Source organism: Melospiza georgiana, chromosome 21, assembly GCF_028018845.1.
Source record: "Melospiza georgiana isolate bMelGeo1 chromosome 21, bMelGeo1.pri, whole genome shotgun sequence".
Lineage (NCBI taxonomy): Eukaryota > Metazoa > Chordata > Aves > Passeriformes > Passerellidae > Melospiza > Melospiza georgiana.
In genome coordinates, this window is record NC_080450.1 from 9,199,711 (window position 1) to 9,222,849 (window position 23,139).

The 23,139-nt window shown below is 49.0% G+C and overlaps 1 protein-coding gene across 2 annotated transcripts; it reads left to right on the forward strand.

Moving 5' to 3' along the window:
- The first annotated feature begins 302 nt into the window (after positions 1–302).
- EXOC7 (exocyst complex component 7) lies at positions 303–21,500 on the forward strand. 2 transcript variants are annotated; one of them, XM_058038675.1, is made up of 20 exons: positions 303–429; positions 1,247–1,312; positions 2,274–2,458; positions 3,131–3,236; positions 3,707–3,929; positions 5,596–5,763; positions 11,215–11,307; positions 13,499–13,644; positions 13,813–13,965; positions 14,364–14,462; positions 15,048–15,110; positions 15,427–15,493; positions 16,874–16,912; positions 17,881–17,946; positions 18,983–19,103; positions 19,507–19,602; positions 19,967–20,030; positions 20,550–20,591; positions 20,736–20,869; positions 21,245–21,500. In XM_058038675.1, exons 1-20 carry the CDS (start codon positions 370–372, stop codon positions 21,345–21,347), a joined length of 2,094 nt encoding a protein of 697 aa, XP_057894658.1. In that variant the 5' UTR covers positions 303–369; the 3' UTR covers positions 21,348–21,500. The 2 variants fall into 2 exon arrangements, with proteins under 2 accessions (XP_057894658.1, XP_057894659.1); XM_058038676.1 differs by lacking the exon at positions 16,874–16,912.
- The last annotated feature ends 1,639 nt before the right edge of the window (positions 21,501–23,139 follow it).

Genomic DNA, 23,139 nt, shown 5'->3' on the forward strand with positions numbered 1-23,139 from the left:
CCCCTGGAGATGTTTAAGACAGGACGTGGCACTCGGTGCCATGGTCTGCTTGCCAAGGGGGTGTTGGGGCACGGGCTGGACTAGATAATTTCGGAATCCAAAATAATTGATCCTGTGGTTCTGTCACCCATCGCGCCACTCCCAAGATGGCGGCGCAGCCCTCCCGCCACTCCCAACATGGCTGCTGGCAGCGTAGTGCGCATGCGCTGTAACCCCTGCCACCCCCCGGGCCCTTCTTGAACGGCGCCACTCTCAAGATGGCGGCGGCGCTCTGTGCGCATGCTCGGTGCGCCCCGCCGCGCCCATCATGGCGGCGCGGCAGTGACGGGCCGGGCGCGGTGGGAGCGAGCGGCGGAGCGGCTCGGCGCGATGATCCCGGGCGAGGAGGTGTCGGCCCGCAGGAGGGAGATCGAGGACAAGCTCAAGCAGGTGCGCTTGGGCCTGGGACGCTGTGCGGGTGCTGCCGGGGCCTGGGGCTGGGCCCGGGCCCGCAGCCTCCCAGCGTTGCCGGGCGGACGGGGCTGGGTCTGGAGCTCCTCACCGGGCCGGGGGCATCCCGGGACCCCTCAAGGCTCTCGGCATCCCCCTCCTGGCTTGGGAACACCCCTAGATCCCCCTTCAAGGCCTGGTTTGCAGGGTCGGGGCATCTTTGCTCCCCGCTTTGGGCCTGGGTTTCCCTCTCGGCTCTTGGGAGGGTCCGGGGGCTCTCCCGGCAGGTGCAGCCTGTGAGGGCAGCCCTGACCGGCTGCAGCTCCCCCTCTGCTGGGGCCTTTGGGGACTCAATCCAGCCCTTGCAGGCTGCTGTTCCCCCCATCTGTGGCCTTGAATGCCCTAATACCAGCCCTCGGTGGCTGCTTTGCATCGGACACTTGAGTTCCCGGTGGATTTGGGAGGTGCCAGTGTAACACTTGTGTTGTGCTGTGGCAGCGAAATGTGTGCTCTGAGTCCTTGTGCCTCAGTGGGAAAACTGTTAATTTTATTTAGTGCTGATGCTCATGGCATTGAAGGGAAACAATGGATTCATAAACCCCCTGACTCATTACAGGATGTGTCCCCACCTTGGGTTACTTGCCCGGATTTCTGTTAAGAGGTGGCAATATTAAAATGTGGCCACGGAATCAGCATCAGACCCAACATGGCTTGCAGCAGAGTTTACAAGATTGGTCAAAACCTGTGTGTACTGTTTCATGACTTACACCTTAGTGTTCAGAATTTAAGAGTTTTTTTTTTTTCATCTTACTCACAGGAGGAAGAAACTCTGTCCTTTATCAAAGAGAGCCTTGAGAAGAGTGACCAGCTCACCAAGAACATGGTAGGGATGTCCTAATGTTTGGCCTGGCTTTACTTTTTCTTAGGTTTTTAGGTTTATTGGTTTTCAAGGCTGTTGTTGTGCCCATCTGAGGGATGTGGAGCCATGAACCACTTTGGTTTCAGTGACTGGCAAAGGGGATACCTGAGAAATGCTTCAATACTGAGCTTCTCTCCTGCTCTGCTGAGGGCTCAGCTGAGCTGTTGGCCTCATCTCTGCTACAGTCAGTCCTCTCTCTTGGGGAAAAGGTATTAAGAGATCTCAGAACTAGTTTGTGCAACAGCATCGTGTTGTTGCTTCATAATTCAGGTTTTGTTTGGAGTTTTATTTTGTGAGTGTTCTGTGTAAAGGTAAAAAAGTAATTACTGTGTTGTAATGGCTCATAAGCCCTCAGCTTATGTACTCTGTCCAGTCTTGGTCTCAGTGCTTTAAAAAAGTCATAGAGGCACCACCAGAGACGTGTGGAAAACAAGACTATCAGAAGCACTATCATGATCCTCTTTAAAACCAAAACCTCCTTAAAAACCAAATGTCTGGTAGAAAAGAAGATTTTCACTAGACTGGTCCTTGTGCAGCTCCTGTTTGGGTCTCAGTGAGGAGCAAAGGGGCTGCTGGTTGTGCTTTTGCTGCTCTTTTAACATGGGGCACCTCCAGGCAGTTCCTGTGGATTTATTTTCTGTTGGTGAATAGAATTTTGCTTGTCTTTTTTACTGTCTTGGAACATTATCTTCACTCTTTGTAAGCATTTCATGTGGGATTGGCCCATCCCTCTATGACAGGTGATCTGTTTTGTGATTGCTAATAAAAACCAGGACACAGAGGGATGGAAAACAGCTGCTGAGGAGCCATGGCAAATTAGTAGCAGAGCCCAAAACCAAAAGCTAGGCCCTGACTTCACTGCTCTAAGTCCTGCCCTCTCCATAGGAAGGAAGTCCTCAGCTGTTGATCTCTCTCTGGTGTGTAGGTTTCAATCCTCTCCTCCTTTGAGAGCCGTTTGATGAAGCTGGAGAACTCCATCATCCCTGTCCACAAGCAGACAGAGAACCTGCAGCGCCTGCAGGAGAACGTGGAGAAGACCCTGTCCTGCTTGGATCATGTCATCAGTTACTACCACGTGGCCAAGGACACAGAGAAGATCATCAAGGAAGGGTGAGTTGAGCAGATAAATCCTGCTGGGAGCTTCATCCTGTTGGATTTTTGAGATAGAGGTGGGGGAGCTGACTCCACACACTCTTGGGATTCTTGGTACCCTTCCCACAATCTTCCCTCATCCCCAGTCCACCCTCACTTGACATTCAGCCATTTCCACAGGCAAAGACAACTCAGACTCTGCATTGGGATCTCTTCCAGATCTTGCAGAGGTGCTCTCTTTGCAATCTCCATGAGCACTGGTGGCTTCTCTGTTTTCCTCTGCCCTTTTCCCAAAGGTTTTCCCTGCTCATTGAGGTTGTCACTGCATCCAGGATGTACCAGAGCTGTTCTGGAGCCTCCTGCTCTGGGAGGGTGTTGGATGGCTCTAGTCTGAGATGGGATGTGCAGTTCCCTCTGCCTTCCCATCAGTGCCTGTCTGGGAGAGCAAAGCAAGGCTGAGAGTTGTGTGCTGCTCCATCATCAGTACTTCTGCACTTGCTGTGTGGGTTGGGTATCCTGCTGTGGCACTGAGTGCAGGCAGAAGGGAATTCCGTGATCTCATCCTAGCTGAAGAAAAGGGAATTGAGATTTTCCTTGTTATTTTTATCCTGAGTCTGGTTTGGTGCTTTCTTGTTATTTTGTTTGTTTGCTTCTTGGGGCACTACTTTTTATTTCTGCTTTTATTTTTAGCCCCACGGGGAGGTTGGAGGAATACTTGAATTGCATGGACAAAATCCAGAAGGCAGTGGAGTACTTCCAGGACAACAACCCTGACAGCCCAGAGCTGAACCGTGTGGTGGGTGACCTGGAAGCTGTGGGTGATGAGAGGGGACAGCCACAGCCCTGCTGCCTGTCCCCTGCTGGGAGGGGCTGTGGCTTTGCTGCCTGGGGAAGGTGGTGTTGGGCCACAGCTGAAGGAGTGATTGCTTTGGCTTCTGGGCACAATTTCTGCTCCTGGCATTTTGCTCTCTCTCTCTGTTGTGCCAGCAGGACTCTGAAAGCAGCTCTTGCACCTGTGGAGGAGGAGTAGATTGAAACTCTTCCTTCAGCTGCTTGAGCAGAATGGGTGATCTCCTTAAATCCCACTTGAACAACTCCCAAGCATTTCTTAAATTTAATTCACTTTAAAAGTCTCTCAGATGCAGGTGTGGTTGGAGTTTGAAGCCTGCAGTACTTGGCAGTGGTTAGGAAGGATGTTCTTATGCAAAAATATTCTTGAGTGACTGATTACAGAATTCCTGTTCTGTTTCTGCTGTTTTGTGCCAGAAATCCCTCTTTGAGCGGGGCAAGGAATCCCTGGAGTCGGAGTTCCGCAGCTTGATGACACGACACACCAAGCCAGTGCCACCCATCCTGATCCTGGACCTGATCAGTGGGGATGAGGAGATGGACACACAGGAGGAGATGTCCCTGGAGCACCTCCCGGAGAGCGTCCTGCACGACATCATCCGCATCTCGGGCTGGCTGGTGGAGAATGGCAGGAACCAAGGTGGGTCTGCTGCCCCTCTGTCCCTGTGGGCAGCACTGGCAGCATGAGTGGCACCTTAGTTATTGGAAAAAGGCTCCCAGTATTACCAGTTAGATTGTGCCTGGGCCAGTCTGACCCTCGCTGCTGGGCCAAAGGCAGCAACTGCGGTGTGTCACCCCAGAGATACCTTGGCTTGCTGGAGATTGCAGCTGGGCACTGAACAAGTCCAGGCTTGTTAGGAACCCCGTTTACCTCAGGAGGAATGGCTTCAGGCGATGGTGAAGAGAAAAAGGAGAGGATTCTGCTGGAGGGTTTAATGTCCAGAGGTTTATTCCATGGTTACAGAGGTCTGAACGTGAGCAACTGCTCCAACAGAATCCCCCCGCATGGTCTGATCACCTTTTAAGCTCAGGGACAGGGGGAGGGGAGGTACAGGTGAGCCACCAACCAGGTGAGAGGGGCAGGGTCTCAGGGGAAGATGACACCCAGACAGGCCAATGACCCCTGGGCATAGGGGCATCCTTTGAACTTGACCAACCACACGACGCCTTGCTGGAATGTTCAGCCTGATTGACAGGACTCACTCAGCATGGGGGCAAGGGGGAAGGGAGAGAGGTACAGGCACACCTGGGGAAGTGACCTGGAAGGCCAAAATGGGACATTACAGCACACCACAACACTTAGTGGCACCACCTTTCAGCTGAGTATTTCAGTCTTTCCAGCACCTGGAGATCCTGCTTTTTTTTTTTTTTTTTTTTTTGTAGTGAGACTGAAGTGATGGGTTGTGGGTTGAACAGAATGAGCTGTGTAAACAAAGCACGAATTATGTTAATGCAAAGTCTGTCCTGTAGCAAAAATCCACAGCATTTGCAGCTGTAATGCCTTGAGATGAAGCTGCAGCTATCCAGTGCTCAGGTTTTATAAATGTGCAAGACACTGGGCATTTATTCCCATCTGGGAAATATTTATGACCAGAACTCTCTGTACAGAATGTGACCAAGGGCAAGGGGGAAAGCAGCACAGACTTTCTTCAGTCTGTACATGTCTCCTTTCCTGTTCTGCAGCATCAAGAACTGCCTAGAGCTTTATAGTCCTTTTATTAACTTTTCCTTCAGGATTGAGTGACTTTGTAGACTTGTACAGGAAATGTGAACTTTCACATTCGTGCAGCTCCAAGAATCACCCCCACCTCACTGATTCACTCCTGAGGGGGTGATTACTATGCCTACCAAGTATGATGAACATCCTTAAAAGCTTCTTAGGGATTTTTCCATGATCAAAGGCAACTCATGCATACAGAGCATATTTTATCAGTCAGTTTGCATTCTGCTTTCAAATGACAATCACCTCATTAAATTCCCGAGTGCCCTGAATCCTGAAAAGTGTGTGAAGTCTCTCATGCTGGAAACAGAGCACTTGAATTGACAATGCCTTGCACAAATATCTCCTGTCAGTTCCACCACTTGGTAGTGGTGGAATTAATGTTGTGTGTGGTGGGAGGGCTGGAATGAGGATTGCAGGGAAGGGAGAAGAAGTTTTTGAAGAAAATAGTTGCTCTGGGAGGGAAGGATGCTAACTTGGGGTCCCACACCAATGCTTTTAAGTCCCTACAGTGGTATAAAGTGTCTACTTTACCATATAATGTTCCCTGTGTGCTTATAATCTCATTTTTGCCTTGTCTCCTCAGATTTCATGACAGTTTACTTCCAGATCCGCTCCGTGCAGCTGGACCGCTCCATCAAGGGGCTGAAGGACCATTTCCGTAAGAACAGCTCCTCCTCAGGGGTGCCCTATTCCCCTGCCATTCAGAACAAAAGGAAGGACACCCCCACCAAAAAGCCCATCAAGAGACCAGGTGAGTCCCCCAGGAGGGGTCACTGCACTGGGTGTTAACACATCCTCAGGCCTTCTCATTGCTGTGGTATCTCTGTGTCTAAAATGTGGTTTTAGGACATTTAGGTGAGATTTTTGGAGGTAAGCACTTCTCTGCTGTGGATTCAGCATTGGAGTTACAGACTCTGTCTGTCAAGCCATCAGGTCTGTTCTCTGGGTGCTGTAAAGAGAGGCCCTGTGTATATCTCCTTAACAAAGGAGATGAGTGAAAAGAGACCTGAGTGGGCTGTGAAAGGATTTGATCTAGAAGAACACCAGGTAAAATCCTGAGCCTTGGCATGTGGAATATAGCCTGTGCCACAGCAAATGGAAAGCTCATATCTGATAAAACACCTCACTTCAGTCATTAGCTGTGAATAAATTATTATTGTGCCTGAAAGCAAGAAGCCCCCAGGAGCTGAGATGGGGATTAGGTAGGTGCCTACAGAAATGAGATACAGCATTGTCTGAAGCCTTTAGAAAGGCTCTTAAAACTCTGCCCTCAGCCTGTCTCTGGAAGAGCTATGAATGTGGCTGATGGGTTATTCCTTCTCTCCTCACAATGCAGTTTTGCTGCATTTGGTGCAGCTGGTGAGTTGGTCATTCTGGAGTTCCCATCTCTGGAATGTGCCATCTGCTGGGAGCACAGCCAGGAGGAACAGCAAAAGCCAGCATAGGGATATTGATCCTCTGTGTCCCAGCACTCTGTTGTCTCTGTAACTTTGATCACATCAGAAAAGTTCATATTTCTGTAGGTTTACCTGGCCAATACTCCCCTTCCCTTTTTTGTCCTGTGTTGTCCAAATACTCTTAAAATAGTAGGAAATGTGGGTAGGGACTGGGAATGGATGGGATGGGGAAAGGGAGGAAGAAGAAATACCCATTTTAATTGTGTTGTGTTTATTTTTATAATCCTGATGTGAATGCAGTCCTCATCCCAGGTAATGTGTCTATGTGTGTGTGTGCTGGCCCTGGTGCTCACTCTCTTCACTTCTGTGTGTGGAGAGGCTTTGCTGGGCCTCTTCTTGCTACAGCAGAGGGTGTGCCTGGGATATTTGGTGGGGGAAGGCTGTGGCATCCAGACATCACCCCTGTGGTCTTTTAAAATCAATCTGTGCCATTGCTGCTGTGCCCTGGAGCTGTCCCTGAAAGCTGATGGAATTGGTCTGTGAATTTCAGTGAATTTTCCCTGGCAGCAGAGAATCACTTGGTAAGGCTCAGAGGCACTGAAAGGTGCCAGTGAGATTCTGTAGCTGAGCCATAGGAAGCTCAGGTTGCAGATGCTTCAGATTTGGTCAACACTTCTCAGTTATCACCTGATTCTGAAAAGGTTCCTATGTTTTTATTGTTGTGAATTCAGCATGGTCAGCAAACATTTCTGAGCAGCCTGACAAGTGATTGTATCTCCCCTGTGCTCTTAGATAAAGAGTCAGGGATGGGGGACATGCTTTGTTTTTATGGGCAGATTATTGAAAATCCTAGGGATTTTTTAAAGAGTTTCAGATCTTGGATGCTCCGTAGAGAGGAGCCCACACATTGGAGAGCACAAGTTCCTACAAACAGGACTCCTCCAAAGTGGATGCATTTGGGCATCCAGAATTACTTGTCATGAGGAAAGCCTCAGCTGTAGATGTGCCAGAAGATTTTCATGTCTTTATGCCCAGCTCAATTGGATTTTGTGAGATGGAGCAGGTAGAGCATGGTCTGAATGCACTAGGGGAGCTGATGGTGCATGAAGGAAAGTGTCTCAAGTGATCCATTGGGTTATTGTAATGTCAGGAAAAAATAGTGGCTCGTTTGTCTCCAGTCTTCATGAAGCAGACAGAGAACCAGACTGCAGCTCTTGAAGGACAGTGGATGTTGAACCTCATACAGCAGCCATCTCTTATGACTGCTGAATTGTACTTCAGTGAGATTAAAAATGGAGAAGAAGAGTCTTTGGGCACAGATTCACTGTTTTTTCTGCAGTTCCATTAGCTTTCAAGTACAGCTCTTGAGGTGGAGGTCTCACACCACCTTCACCCTGGCACAGTGGCTCTCTGCAGAGCAACATTCTCTGGTGGTGTTTGAGTCCCCTGGGTTTAGCCTTTGTTCAATTTGGACAAAGGTTTTTTTCTGTTCTGTTACTTTATTTCAGTAAGTAAAGCCAAGTTCTGCCATTCTGGGTTTCAGAGAAGGGGATTTTCTGACAGTTCCAACAAGGGACTTGATTTCCTTGGTCCTTGAGGAAGAATATCCCAGTGCACACCCCAATGCACACTTTAACCTGTTGCAAGGGGTAAATAACAAACTAAATCTGATGTGATATAGCTTTTTTTTTAACCACAAAACAAAGCACAAGAGAAGTTAAAGGGAAGGTGAGGACCAGGGTTAACAAGGCAGAGATGGCCCCAGAGACTGTGTTGAATTCTAGAGAACATGCTCCATGTCCATGTGTTGTTTCAGAGGGTCTTCATCTCTCTGTTCCTGTTTTGTCTGTTGATGTACCCTGTGCTGTCTCCTGTTACTGCATCATGGAGGTAAAAATCTGACTGCTGGAAATGCTTCTAAAGCAGACTTGTCTCCTTTTAAGTGACACTTGGCAGGTCAAGTTGAACTGATGATTTGTGGGCTTTTTCTGGTTTTAGTTTGGTGTTTGGAATGACAGCACTCCTTCTCAGAGAGCAGGTGTGTTCAGGTTCCCAAATCATCCTGCTGCAAACATATGTACATAAAATAAAGTTTCTTTGTGATGCCTGTAGGCCCTGTGCTCTCTTTTGGCTTGAGAGCAGCAGGCAGCTCAGCAGCTCTGCACTTTTGGGGAGGGATGGGGCCACCTGGCCTGGCTGCCTGCAAAAGCCAGAGGGCATTGTCTGGTTTCATGCAGATTCCTGCAGTGAAGAAAAGAGGATGTGTTGCCCTGTTGCCTAATGGAAGAGAGAAACAAGAGAATGAGTTACATTTGTAAAAAATGTCTCATGGATGCTCAGACCCCACTCCATGGAGCAACTGGGCTGCAGAAGCAAAGGTTTCAGGTGGTTTTTAACCTTTGGAGGCTCTTTTCAGACTACAGGGGAGCTCTTTTCCAGTTTCCTTAGTGCTCCAGTGAGGTGGCACCTACAGGCAGGTTGAGTGGCAGAGTAAAGAGCCCATTCCTGTTTCCCAGCCTGATCACTGCCTGGCTTGAATGTGATGTTTTCATTAGTAGCTGAAACACAGTTCCATTTGGTTAAGGAGCTGCTTAATAGGGAAAAACAATCCTGGAACAAAAACATTTGGCTTCCACCAGAATCCATTAAAGCCTAATTATGATGCCAGGTCAGAGGGATCCAGCAGCACTGAAGTGATGCCCCTGGACACTGAACACTCAGTGTGTGTCAGTAAACACAGGTAATTGTGCTTATGTAAATAAAATGCAGCATAATCAGCTCCTGAAATTGAGAAAAAGAGGGAAAAAAATGAAAAAGAGAATAAACCATCAAGGGTAGGCTGTGAAAGCATCCACTGCATACCTGTGGAGTGAGAGCCTGCTCACAGCAGCAGCAGTTGTACTGTCTGCTTGGTTTTCACACCAATTCACCCTCTATTTTTATTCCTTTGTATTTTCCCCCTCCCCCTAAATGCTTGAAAATGGGAAAGGTGGAAGAACAGTGCCTGAATTGAGCTCTCTGCAGCTGCTGGGCTGTGGGAGCAGCAGTAAGGAAGGGCCCTCCTTGCTCAGAGGAGCTTGCTGGTGTGCCCAAGCTCTTGAGGTTTGTGGAAGTAGCTAAGAATAAAGTGGAGATGCAGGGTGTGAAAAGCATCAGGAAGCTTGGAAGAAGAGGCATAGCCCTCATTTGATCATGTGGCAGAAACTTGGGAGCCAAATGCATCAGCCAGCAAGGGTGTGAGACTTCCCATTTTTCCATTTCCCAGGTGTGGGTCAGGAGGGGAGAAGTTTCCTGCTAGAAGAAAGTGTTTCATGGATATGATTTTTTCTTTTTTTACAAAATGATTGAGAGCACTCTGAGGTGGTAGAAAGACAATATTACCAGTGAAATATTACATTTTGGGAACCATGTTCTGTCATTTAGTAAGTGCACCAGGTTAAGGCAGTTTGGTAATTCAAGGGGAGCTTCTCTCTCCTGTTCTCCCCCACTGTCTGGGGGACCTGAAGTCTCTTTTCCCTTGCCATAAATCCCTTTATGGGATGGAGCTGTCCTGCACCCTGGAATGTTGTTCCAGGGGTGTGCAGCAGTGTGTACCTGGGCTCCCTTCAGCATTTGGGCAGCCAGCACTCATTTCCAGGCTGCACTGGGGCTCACAGTTAGTGGTGGAAGTAGAGATCTTCTGCATGTTTGAAGTATTTATTACTTTATAGCAGAAGAACAATTCTTAATTTTGGCAGCAGCAGCATTTTTATGTTTTTTGGCTTCTTCATTTACTCAGCTCAGTTCTGTTTCATTTGGGTCTCCTATAGAAACCCCTTCCACCTTCCCAAAACTTCCAGTTCCCTGTTGTGCAGGCAACAGCAAAGGTCTGCTCTGGGAGGGTGTCAGTGTGCTTGTGATAATTGTAGCTTGTTGCATGACAACTAACCTTTTAATGTGGAAACACTGCCTAGGCTTCAGTCTCATTAATGCTTTGTTTTGTGCTTTCCAGCTGTATATCCAGCACTGCCTTTTGTTCAGTTTTGTCTGGTTTTTGTTTGTTTCAAGTATAAATCTTTTAACCCAGTGTTATTTTTTTTTCCATGGTTTTAATTGATTTGCAGTTCTTTAGAGGAGAAGTGTCTTGGGGATTAGGGTGGCCTAGTGCAAGTTACACATGGGTGGGCAGCATCCATTATTCTGGGATTCCTGTGATGGGAATTGCTGCTTCAAAAAAAAAGCCCAGAGGTTGTCACCCTTTTCCTGCTTCCTGTACCATTCCTTGTCTTGGCTCTGGGGCTCCTGATGGCTCTTTATTGATTATGCTCAGAAAATACCCTTCAAAAAGGCACCTTGTACTAAGTGACTGCAGTTGTGGCTCTGAGGAGCAGGCATCATGTTGCCAGACAGGAATTGTCCATATGCAGAGCCCTGCTTCCACAGCTGAGGAAAAGCAGGAAACCTTCTGTCTGCAGAGCACCAACTTCAATAAACCCTTTACACAGAAGGGAGCTTCATGCCTTCCCTTCTCTGGTTGTGTTTATCACCCAGCCATACTGTGCTGTGTCTCCAAACTGATTCTGTATCCCTGGCTGGAATTTATGCCCCCAGCCTCAAAGCAGGGAAGCATTCTGGAAATGCCACTGTATCTGCACACTTGGACATGAGTTGGGGGTTCACATTCCTGTGCTGAGCATCCTCATTGCTGCCCAGCATCCTCTTGCTGGGCCCAGGTGACTTGCTGGTGGAGGGCTGGTGTTCTGGGTTTGTTTTCTTTCACTCATTTTCTAGGTCTTCTTGTCTCTTCTCTCTGGTTCTGGTGACAGGCACGATCCGTAAGGCTCAGAACCTTCTGAAACAGTACTCTCAGCATGGTCTAGATGGGAAAAAGGGGGCCTCTAACCTCATTCCTATGGAAGGTAATCACAGCTCCAGCTACTTCACCCTTGACTTTCTCTGTGTATCAGCCTTGCTTTCCCAGGTGGGGCTTCCATTAGTTCAGTGCTTGGTGGACAGCATTGGATTGGGGAACCAAAGAGATGCTGGAACCAAAGAGATGCTGGAACCAAATTATTTTTGTTTTATTTATTCAGAATTTACTATCTGAATTTCAAATTCTCCATAAGCATGAGAAGAGCTGGAGAGGACTGTTACCTTAACATTGACCCACCACAGCCACCTGGGTAATGGAAGCTCTGCTATCATCTGCTTGTGGTGTTCCTGTTCTCTTTTCTTTTTGCCTGGACTTTGAAATGTTCAGTTTCCTCGTGACCCTTCCAAACCTGGTGCTGAAGTGTTGGACCACAGGTAGCTCAGTGCATTGTGCCTGTACATCTTTTCTGTGCAGACCTGCCTGAATGGGTGACTTCTGTTTTCTGACCTCCTCTGCTCCTAGAGGTGGTGCTAGATAAGGGAGAAGATGCTTCAAAGCATTTCTAAGACATTCCTGCCTCCTGCTATGATTCCATCCTAAGCAGGTCTCCTCAGCACCTGTGCTGTAGCCTGCTAAACCCCAGATGGTGACTAAAATCACTCACATGGGGGAAAATCCTCATGCTGAGCAGGAGAGGGCCTTTGAGTTTGGATTTTTAATGGTTGTGGCTAAGAACTGGACTCTGATGCCTGCAATCCCATTCAGAACACATGGCAGGAGGTTCAAGGGACTCTTGTGGTCCAAGAAACAAATCACACTTCTCATCAGGTTTCAAAGGGTTGCTACTGCTATATAGCCCAACAAAAGGATTTGGTCAGGAAGCATTCCTGGGACTGTAGGGAAATAAATGTCCACCAGATCAAATAAGCCAGGCTTGAAGCAGCTTCCAGGCAGAGTGAGCATCCTTGCTGTGACCACCCTGGATAAATTGTGCCTTCTGTTTGTGCCGGCTGCCACCTCCTAGGCCATGAGCATGACTTACGCGTTAAGCACCTGTGCGATGCCCTGGGCGACAAGCACGGGCCACCTGTGGGTAAGTACTGGGGTGGCACTGGGAGCCAGCTGTCCCCTGCTTCCCTGTGCTGTGTGTTCCACTGTCATGGTGCAGCCAGGGCTGCTCCTGAAGCATGAGCCTCCTGTGGCTAAGAAGCTCTGGCTCTTCTCAGTAGAATTCACTGCTACTAATCACATCCCCTCCCAAGCCCTCAGACAAGGAGCCCAACTTGGTCCAAGCAAAGGTCACCATGCTGAGGGACATTTTCCTGTAGGGGGCAAAGGGAGCAGTGCCCACATGCTGCAGTGCACCACTGCACAGCAGGCAGTCTGTGTCTCCTCTGCTGCCCAAAATTTCTGAAATATCAACCTGAGGGACCTGTCAGCATGGGGAAGAATTGGTCCTTTTTCCAGCAGAAGTCTCTGGGAGGAGAGAAGCAGCAGCCTATAGCTTAGAGAAGGCCTCTCTGTGTCACCTTGCTGTCTTGCAGGATGGGGTCTGTCTGTGTCTGTCCTGCAGACACATCCAGCAGTGGCTGGCACGAGTTGGTGCTGGCCTTTGTATCACTTCTCATGCCTACCACATAGGATCTTTGATGGATCTTTGAGATATTCATATTCTAGGACTAAGATATTTGCATTTGTATGCAGCATTGTGTGGCATATAACTCACCTAGCTGTGCTGATACTCCTGCTTCATAAGATGTAAATGTTCATCAGCCTGGTTTCATATCTTGTTTCTGCAAGCAGGAAGAAGCTGCCTTCCAGGACAGCCTTTATTTCCCAGAAATGTTGATGCCAAATGGCACTTCTTCATCTGCATGACGGATGGAGATAAGGAATTCTAAAAATACAAGCAGAGATGTTGAATAATTCACCTCAGACCTTCCTGAGTTTAGTACTCTGTGTTCAAGCCCTTGATTAAATTTAGTCTGCATCCCAGAAGAGCTCCAAACTTCACTCCTGTCACGAGGCTGGAAAGAGGTGGTGCCCTGATGTGCGTTTCCTGAGCTGCAGCTGGCTTTTCCTGCCTCCTGCAGGCTACTCAGAGATTCCCACACACAAACCCAGGGCAGGAGTGGTGAGAAGATGACTCTTGTTCTCACACACAATGGGTACAAAGCCAGCTTTCCCAGAAGAGCCTCGTGCTCCTTGTGTAAACCAAAGGCATCTTGCCCTTGCAGGGAGGGACGACGTCTTCGACATCGAGATCGACGCGTACATCCACTGCGTCAGTGCCTTCGTCAAACTGGCCCAGAGCGAATACCAGCTCCTGACAGAAATTGTCCCAGAGCACCACCAGAAGAAGACCTTTGATTCTCTCATCCAGGTCAGTTGAGGCTCTGTTGAGGGAGCCAGGGCCTGCAGAGAGGCTGGAGAACATGTGCTCACTGGTACCCCAGATGATGCATCAGGAATGGGTGTCCTGCACTGAGCCCTTTGTGCTGCCTGGGTACAAATCCTGTTCCTTCCTCATGAGTCTCTGGCTTTGTTGCAGGAGTCATTGGATAATTTGATCATGGAGGGTGATAACATTGTCTCAGCTGCCCGGAAAGCCATCATCAGACATGACTACTCAGCTGTGCTCACAATCTTCCCCATCCTGAAGCATCTCAAGCAGATGAAGCCAGAATTTGACCAGGTTTTGCAGGTAAATGTGATTTGATTGGAGAGGGTCCTGTGGCTTGTGTTATCTGGACTGTCACAGTGGCTTTGAGCAAAGCCATGCTGCTTCTGTCCCCCAGTATGGACAGCAGTTACACAAATGCACCTTGCTCCTTTCTGAGCTGGTGAAGCAGCAACTCAGCATCTCTCAGCAGCAGCTCTTTTCAGTTCAAGTCCTGACCCTGATGGACCACCACAATATCTTCTCTTTCTGCTTGCAAAATGTGGGATTTCATGTGTTGTTGATGGTGCTGTAAATATTCTTCTGGCATATGGGGAGATGAGAATGAGGTGCTGGGGTGGGAGGTGAGGTAGGGTAGATGCTGGGTGGAAGTTCAGATATTATTTGTTTTCCTTTTCTGATCTGTTGTGGAATTATTCCAGGGAACTGCAGCAGGCACTAAGAACAAACTGCCAGGGCTGATCACTTCCATGGAGACCACTGGTGCAAAGGCACTGGAAGAGTTTGCAGACAACATTAAGGTAGGATTCTCCTCAGTGGTCTCTGATCAGGCTTGGGAGAGGGTTTTTTGGAGCAAAACCCCTAGTTTAGCTTTCAGCTTTCCATGATACCAGATAGTTTCTGACTGAAGCAGGAACTTGCTGGAATGCTTGGGACAGTCAAATACCAAATGCTTGGTGCTGGTTTCAAACACAGAAGGCCTTTGCCTAAGATCCTTAGCAGGGATCCTACAAATAATTTGATATGAGCATCCAGGCCTCTGCAGATACCAAGTCTCTCTCAGAATTAATCCTATTTAAACAGAAAGGAAAATTGCTGCCTTGAAACATTTTGGAGGACTCATGTTAAGCTGTTCCTGTGTAAGATGGGCTTGGTGAGTGGTAGGTGAGCTGAAGGTGTGATGGTCACATGCTGAACAGAGCCCTGAGGTTCTGAGCTGCTGGCAGCTCTGGTTTCTGAGCACCAGGAGATGGCACTGCAGGAGCTGGGCCTGAGGGTGTTGGGAGTGGCTGCATGAAGGAGCCTTCAGCTCACTGGTAGCAGCAGTTGTATTGCAGGTGTCTCCCCTTCCATGCTCACCTTATGTCTCTCTGTTCCCTTTTTAGAATGATCCAGACAAGGAGTACAACATGCCAAAAGATGGAACAGTTCATGAACTCACCAGCAATGTACGTGGTGATGGTTTGAACTATGCTTTGTGGAAAACAGCTTCTGAAGGAAATTTTAAAAGAGCAGTAGGGAGGCTTCCTAAATTAAGGTGTCTTGGCATTAACAATTATACAATTTTCATGGCAGGATGAGCTGGTGACCCTTGCTCAGCCATGGTGGGACTGTGTGGGGAAAACTCAGCAGTTCAGAGGAGTGTAGTGATTTGTTCTTGAATGCTTCTGAGTGTGGGGGGACAAGTGGTTCTTCATGATCCTTAATAGCAGAGCACAGGAGATGTAATGTTGGTTGCTCTTAAATTCCCTCCTTTGCCTCCAGGCCATCCTTTTCCTACAGCAATTACTGGATTTCCAGGAGACAGCGGGTGCCATGCTGGCATCACAAGGTACACACATGCATGGGGCTTGCTTGGGCATGCACTTCCTTCCTCAGATTCCCTGGACATCTTCCCTGAAGTGACCAAACTCATCATGCACTGTGAGCTTGTTCTCCTCCTGTCCTTCCCCCTGTGGTGTGTCTTGTCCTCTGCTCTGCCTTGACCACACAGTTGATTGTCTGGAGAACTCCAAGGGATGCAGAGTTCCTGGCAGGTACAGTGGGGAGGGTGTTTGCTGCTGGTGTGCTCTGAGAGGGGATGCCTGGATCTTTTAGCTCCAAGTCTGGCCCTGGCCTGGTGCTGTGTGACTGTGCTGGAGTGAAGGTGGCTGCTCCAGCTGGGCTCTGTGTGAGCAGCACCATCCTCTGCTCAGAGTACAACAGCAGCAGCAAGAATCTCCTCAGCCTTGAGACATGGGCAGTCTGGAGCCATTTGTGCATCCTGTCAGAGAGACAAGTTTGAGTTCTGCTCTCCAGGCTGCTGAAGAGACCCACTGGAAATCACTGCATAGATCAGAAGCTGAGAGTTGCTCATGTAGCAGGGTGGTGCTGCTTATCAGCTGGAGTGGGATTTTTGGTTCTGAGCAGAGCAGCAACTCCAGGCTCTCCAGTGAGCTCTTGGCAGAGCTTGTGCTTTCAAGGAGGTTGGAATAGAGCAGACTGGAGATTCAGGGGCACAGGGCCCTGAGGAGGCACAGACTGGAGAGGGTTAAAGAGCCCATTAGAAGCAGGGGTAGGAGGAAGCTCAGAGCTGCCTCCAGACTGTTACTTGTGAATTCTATTTGGAAATTTTTGCTAATTCTAAATCAACTCAAACGAGGATGTCTCTGCTTTTGCCCCATTTCTTCTAGCACTGCCTTGTGCCTTTTCCACTTGCAGGCTCACTCTGCTCAGGCCCTTCTGGGCTTTGGCTCTCTCTCCTTGGCCAAAGAATTGGTCTGAAATTTTTTCTTGCAACAACCAACTGTTTCCCATGTCCCCTGAATGGTGATGTCAGCACTGTTTGGAAGTCTTGACATGTTGTCTTGCAGTGAGATCTCTCTGAGCTGATTGAAAAGTCAGCATAGATTTGAGGTAGCTTTGCCTTCAAAGTGGGTTTGGACTGGTTTGGAATGAGGTGTTGTGTTAAATACAACCAATGACAATGCAAACAATGTCTCCAGCAGGGGAAGGAGGTTGGACTCTGCCTTTCCTCTGTGATCTCCATTCCATTTGTGGCCTTGGAGGGACTCCTGCCTGCTCTCCTGTGCCCCTGCCTGTGGCTGCTCTGTGTTAATATCTGCTTTGTTCTCAAAGGAATGGTGGTCTCTAACCTGTCTTTTTGCACTTTTGCATTTCTTTTTCTCTCTCATCCCTCCCCTTTTTTCTCTGCTCTGCCTAATCTCTGTAGTTCTTGGGGACACATACAATATTCCTTTAGATCCCAGAGGTAAGCAAAGCTACCCACACCTACCTGTTCACATTGCCTCGGGCTCTGGTGATGTGTGTTAATTCTTTATCCTCCAGCAGTTGTAAATAAATTAACACATAATTAAAAAGGGGGAAAAGGGGAGGGTAAATAATCCTTCCCAGGAGAGAATATAGGGAGGGCTTGTCAGCAGCAGACAATGAGGAATGTCACAGGAGCTGAAACAGGCTCAAGACACTGTGATGGCACTGGCTCTCTTTGGCACAGGTGGCAGATTGGCCCAGCTGGTGCCATGCTTTATCCCACGTGCACTCAGCTCCTTATTGTGCAGCTCCCAGCAACAGGAGCTCGAGCCCTTTCCCAGGGGTGCTGCTGAACCCAGACCACCCGAGCTGGCTCTGGCTGCCAGACTCCCTGGAGGGGGCAGGGGGAGGTGGCCACCCCACGTGTCCTGTGGGCCCCATGCCCACAAACCCTCGAGGGCAGAAAGGCATCTCCAGACAGGAGCATGTGCCAGCCTGGAGTCTCTGCTGCCTGCTGGCACAGTCCCTGTCAGCAACCATGGGGATGGCTGAAGCTTTCCAGAGCCCTTCTGCTTGTTTCAATTCCTGCTGTGTGCTTGCTGTTAACAGCTCCAGCTCATTGTTCTCTGATTGCCAGTTTCTAGTGCTTACCAACACTTTTCAGGCTGGGGGAATGGATGGGGAGGAGGAGTTTTATGAGTCTTTCAGATCAAAAGGATGTTCCCTGAGCACCTGGAAGGAAAGGAGATATTTCTGCCAGGGTGCTCTGTATTTGATGCAGACACAAGGACTGAGAGCTTGCCCACTCAGCCTGGATGAGCTGCTGACAGTGGGCTCTGGAGCAGGAGCTGTTTCACTGTCAGTGGGAGCTGATTCCTTAGCAGCAGGGATGAGGAGTGGGGGCAGGCTCACCACACACCCCCCTCTCCCCAGGGCATGTTAACTGGCCTGAGACTTTCCTTTCAGAGACCAGCTCCTCAGCCAGCAGCTACAGCTCAGAGTTCAGCAGGAGGCTGCTGAGCACCTACATCTGTGAGTACCCTGCACACCTTGGATGCCTTAGGATTTTAGCTTTTGTATTTTTCATATATTTGTAATCCTGCAATTCTTTAGTGTGTAACTCTAAACTCTATATAGAGTGTTAGCTACTGCTTTCCCAGTTTGGTCAGACAGAACAATTCCTCTCTAGGCCTGGTAATCAAGGACACCTCAGTGTCTCAGGCCCCAGGAGATGTAAACAAAAGTGAATTGGGGGGGAGCAAGCTTTGGGTAAATGACTTCATTACCTAAAGCTGTAATTGGAAAATGAACCCCCAATGTGCAAATAGACCAAACTTATAAAAGTATGAACACCCATGACCCTGTCCATTTTTGGGTGTAGCCCCAGGGAAGGGGCTGAAATGTACCTGAAGGCCCTTCAATAAATAGAACTGCTTTTTACTACATTAATTTTGTTGAGCCTCTGTTTTTAGGTAGCCCCTAGAAGGCATCAGCTTCCTGCACGTGCCCCCATGGACATGCCTTCACTGGGCTCATTCCTGTGTGAAGAGCACAGGCTGTGTCTCTTCTCCATGGCATCTTTCCATGTGATTTGAGCTGGAGTCTGATGGGAGGGATGAAAAAAGGGTCAGACTGGGAGTTGGGCTGTTCAGTAGGACAGGACAAAGCATTGTGCAGCAGCTCACTGTGCTGCAGAGCTATTCCTTAACCACTGGCACCTTCAACCCCATGAAGGCTCCCAGCTGCCAAAGGGCAGGTTAAGAAAATGACATCAGTGATTTCTCTTTCTGTTACAATGGAGAGCAGGTCCTTCAGCTTCTGAGACCTGAGCTTGCATTGTAGCAGGTTCTGGGGGTTCCTCTGAACCCAAAGTGCCCCTCCATTGCCAAGGCATGGAAGGCAGCAGAAAATCTGTGTAAGGACTGTTAAGTACATGTGATTGTAGCCTTTGTGCAGGCAGTCAGGCATGTGCTGTTCACTGTGCTGTGGGCCCACAGCTTGGTTTGCTTTGTCAATAATAAGTTGTTTCAGTGCAAAACTTCTTGTTCTGTGTTTTTCCCTCTTTAAGGCAAAGTTCTGGGCAACCTGCAGCTTAACCTGCTTAGCAAATCCAAGGTTTATGAAGACCCTGCTTTGAGTGCCATTTTTCTGCATAACAACTACAATTACATTCTGAAATCTCTGGAGAAGTAAGTGTGTGTCCTGAGTGAATGTCCCTCAAGTCCAGGGCTGATTGGATGGTTTTGGAGCTCTGCATTGAGAGCATTTACTTGCCAGCCCCATATCTGCTTTTACTTCTGTCCTTGAAACTGCCTCTTTGAAGGTTTTGCAGTATTATAAACATCACATTACCTGAGAGTGGAAGATAAAAGCATTAGGTTTTAGAGAATCCTTTGATCTTGGGAGGATTGAGGATGTGGCTGTGGAAAGTAACTCAGAGTTGCTTCTGTCTCCCAGTTTGCACATTTCAAGGAACATTTTATTGTGAAGGGCTGAAAGGAACTTATTGATGGGGGTTGAAATGCTGCCATCCTTAGAGCAGCCTGGAGAGCAGCTGGCTCAGGTGCTTCCTCAGGTTTCCTGCTCTTCCAGGTCTGAGCTGATCCAGCTGGTGGCAGTGACACAGAAAACAGCTGAGAGGTCCTACAGGGAGCTCATTGAGCAGCAGATCCAGACCTACCAGCGCAGGTCAGTGACATCCTCTGCCTCTGCCTTGCTTCTGGCACTCTGGGAGCTGCTGGGGCAGTGGGAGAGACTCACCTAAACCAGAAACTTGGCTAAAACCAAAGCAGAGTATGTTTGGTTTCCAAGCAATTAATCCATCCTGGGAAGGGGTCACTATGGGAAGTTTTGGGGTGTGCATTGTCTGAGTTGGAAGGGGTCACTGTGGGAAGTTTTGGGGTGTGCATTGTCTGAGTTGGAAGGGGTCACTGTGGGAAGTTTTGGGGTGTGCATTGTCTGAGTTGGCCTTTGGGTCACAGGTGAAGACAGAGGTGCTCTGGTAGAGCTGTGAGTAACTCTCTGCTTCTCTCCCATCTCATTGCACATGCAGCTGGTTGAAGGTGACAGATTACATCTCTGAGAGAAACCTGCCTGTCTTTCAACCAGGAGTGAAGGTGAGAGGACAGGCAAGGATGAGCTTGACACAACAGAAGTTTTCAGAAACACCATCTCCTTTGTCATAAAAAAGTCTCAGAAACCTCCTTTATATCTCATGCCAGTATCCCTCTGCAGAGTGACCACTGTGGCTGGCACAAGTGGACAGCAGCAGTGCCTTCTGATCTGCCCTGCCCTAGGTTCATCAAGTCTTTTAATCTCTGCCTCCATTCTTACATCTCCACCTGAGCAGATGCCTCTATTTTGGATTTTCAGAACCTGAGACCTTCCCTTGGAAAGGGTTGGAAGCATGAAGAAGTCCATTTCATGTCTGTTCTGGCAAAAAATTATCCTTGTTAACCCTGCTTCAGCCGGGTAGCGTGTGCTGCTCTCTGCACCTCTCTCCTGACTGCTCTAGGAGAGGGAATCCAAACCAAGTACTGGGGATTACTTAGGTTGGATGGGGAGCTGTGGGCAAACATTGGTGTTGGATATTTATTTCTGGAGGTGAAATCAGATCCTTTTCCTCCTTGTTGCAGCTCAAGGACAAGGAGAGGCAGATGATAAAGGAGCGCTTCAAGGTAAGGAGGTGTTGGGTGGTGTCAGAACATCCCTGCTTGATTGGGACCCAGATCTGCCTGAGGAGGAGACCTCTGGTGATCCCCAGGGGAGGGAAGGAGCATCTGAGTGCAGATGGGATGCTCACTGAGTTTGTCTTTGGACAGGGTTTTAATGATGGGCTGGAGGAGCTGTGTAAGATCCAGAAGGCCTGGGCAATCCCAGACATGGAGCAGCGGGACAAAATCCGCCGGGCACAGAAAACCATTGTGAAAGAGACCTATGGTGCCTTTTTGAGCAGGTGAGACCTCCTGCAGCACTGTCCTCTCCCCTTTGGGTCTACTGAGGTCTTTGGGGCTTTGCATAGCCTGAGCAAGCCACTTTTCTATTGTCCTATCTGAGCTTCTCTGCTTTGCACACTCAGATTTCCCCAAGCTGACCTTGAGTATTTGCAGACATCTGCTGTCAGCCTGATCCTTGGTCAGTGAGCACAAAGCCCTGAGCCAGCCTGGGCTGTTCATGTAAAACTTGTGAGGCCAGCTGTAACCAGGTCATTGCTCTGCACAGGATACTCTGTCACTCGAGTGGGGTGTGCTGCAGCTGATTTGTGACAGAGGAGGGACCAGTGGGTCTCTTTGCTGTGTTCCAGTTGTTTGTCCCCTGTTTTCTTTTGTAGATTTGGCAACGTGCCCTTCACCAAGAATCCTGAGAAATACATCAAATACCAGGTTGACCAGGTGGGGGAGATGATTGAGAAGCTGTTTGACACGTCAGCATAAATTTCCAGCTGTTGTGAACTCTCCAGCTGCCAAGTACAAGCCAGTGCTCTCTCAGAAACCTTTGGGACTCCCTTCTCTTCTCCCCTGCCCCATTGTGGTGGGCAGGGTGTTATACTTGTATTTATCAGATTTATAAACCTGTGGAAACACTAACTCCTGGCTGTCTTTGCTCTGGATCCATGGGATAAGGCAAAGTCTGCCCTGTGGGCTCCTACCTTGGCACATCCACCTCACCTGGCTTTATGTTAATACCTTGATGTGCAGCAGACATGGGGAGTGTGTTTAAAAACAAAAAGAAAGAAAAATACACTACTAAAAAAACCCTGTATGGGTAGAGCCCTTTTGTTAGGTGCAGGAAGCTGTGAGCTCCAAATGGTGCCACCTGCTTCCCTGATGGGTTTTGGGAATCTCAGTTCTGTAGGATCCCAAATTATTTTCACATTGTTAATCTTAGCTGTTATTTAGTTCAGTCATGGGGCTCAATGATGAATCTGGGGTTAGGGGATGCTGGCAGGGCTGCAGTTCAGTCATGTACAGGGATGTTTTACCCCAAAAGCAGACCTGTATCAGTGTTCCACGTGAGGCAGTGGCAGTGGGGTGATGGCAGGGCCTGCAGCTGTGACAGCAGTGGAAGCAGAGGGAGCTCCATGGTGCCCTGGCTGGGTGCTGCTCCTTACTGACCTGAGGCAGAGCAGGTGTTCCCACAGTGATTTCCACTCAGCACCTTCCCCCCATCCCTGTTCTCCTTTGTCTCCTGTGTTCCCAAATCCGAGTCATCTCCTCCCTGCCAGCAGCCGAGCCCATTCCCTTTGTTTAACTGTGGGGATCACGTGCAGAGCAAGTGCTGCTCTCCCACCCTGGGGCATTCCTGGCAGGCTGTGGGAGGGCAGCAGGACTCTGACACTGCACCAAGGCTCTTCAGGGCGTTGGGGCACCTGTGCTGTACCTGTGCTCTCTGACCAGGCATTCCCTGCTCCCCTCTCCCTCTCCTGCTGCCTGCTCCATTGTTTGTCTGTAACAATTGAAAGCCAGGGTTTCCATAGAGTCAGGAGCACTCACAATAGCTGCTGCTTTGCAGCTTGGAGCAAATCCATTATTCACCTGAGCAGTGTTTAGAGCAGAGTGTGCTGGGGTCTGATCAGCCCAGCAGTGGAGGAGCTGTTGGCTGTTAGAGCCTGGGTGAGAGCACAGGTTGTGCTGTGGCAGACCCAGCTGCCTGCCTCCTCAGACAGATGTTTTTCAGGTAGCTCCTGCCCTTCCTGAACCCCTGGCCTCCTCTTCCTCAGCCTGGTGTAGCAAATGCCTGAAAGCAGCAGTTGTGACAGGCTCATCCAGCCCAGAGCTGGACACAGTGTGAGTTCAAGTGCTGACCAGCACCTGACTGTTTTTGTGTGTCTGACCATGCAGGCTCACAGTGCCAACACAAGAGCTCTCCCTGCTGAAACCTTCCTCCTGCTGTCAAATCCCAGTGTCTGTGGAAGGCTGAGATCCTGCACTTGCTGTTTTTAACCCAGAGCCTCTGGAGGCTGGCAGGCGCCAGGCAGGGGTTTTATACACAAGCAAAGCTCTGCTGACTTGTGTTTCATGCAGTGTTGAGTCTGCTGGATACACACCCTGACATTCACCAGAAGGAGCTGGATTCCATCTTTCTGGCTCTGTTTCTGACACTGCAGCAGTCTGATATGAATTTCTTTCTTGAGGAGAGTGCGTGGAATTCATGCTGAGCTGTAAAACATGTTTTATTGCAGCTGTTCCCAGGGTGAGTCAATTCACCTGGAACAGTCACAGGGAA

Bases quoted from the DNA above. Each gene is read 5' to 3' on its own strand.
- EXOC7 (XM_058038675.1), top strand. From the start codon at position 370: ATGATCCCGGGCGAGGAGGTGTCGGCCCGCAGGAGGGAGATCGAGGAC. The intron at 5,764-11,214 runs GTGAGTCCCCCA...TTCTGGTGACAG, and splicing joins AAAGCCCATCAAGAGACCAG to GCACGATCCGTAAGGCTCAG. The intron at 16,913-17,880 runs GTAAGCAAAGCT...CTTTCCTTTCAG, and splicing joins TATTCCTTTAGATCCCAGAG to AGACCAGCTCCTCAGCCAGC.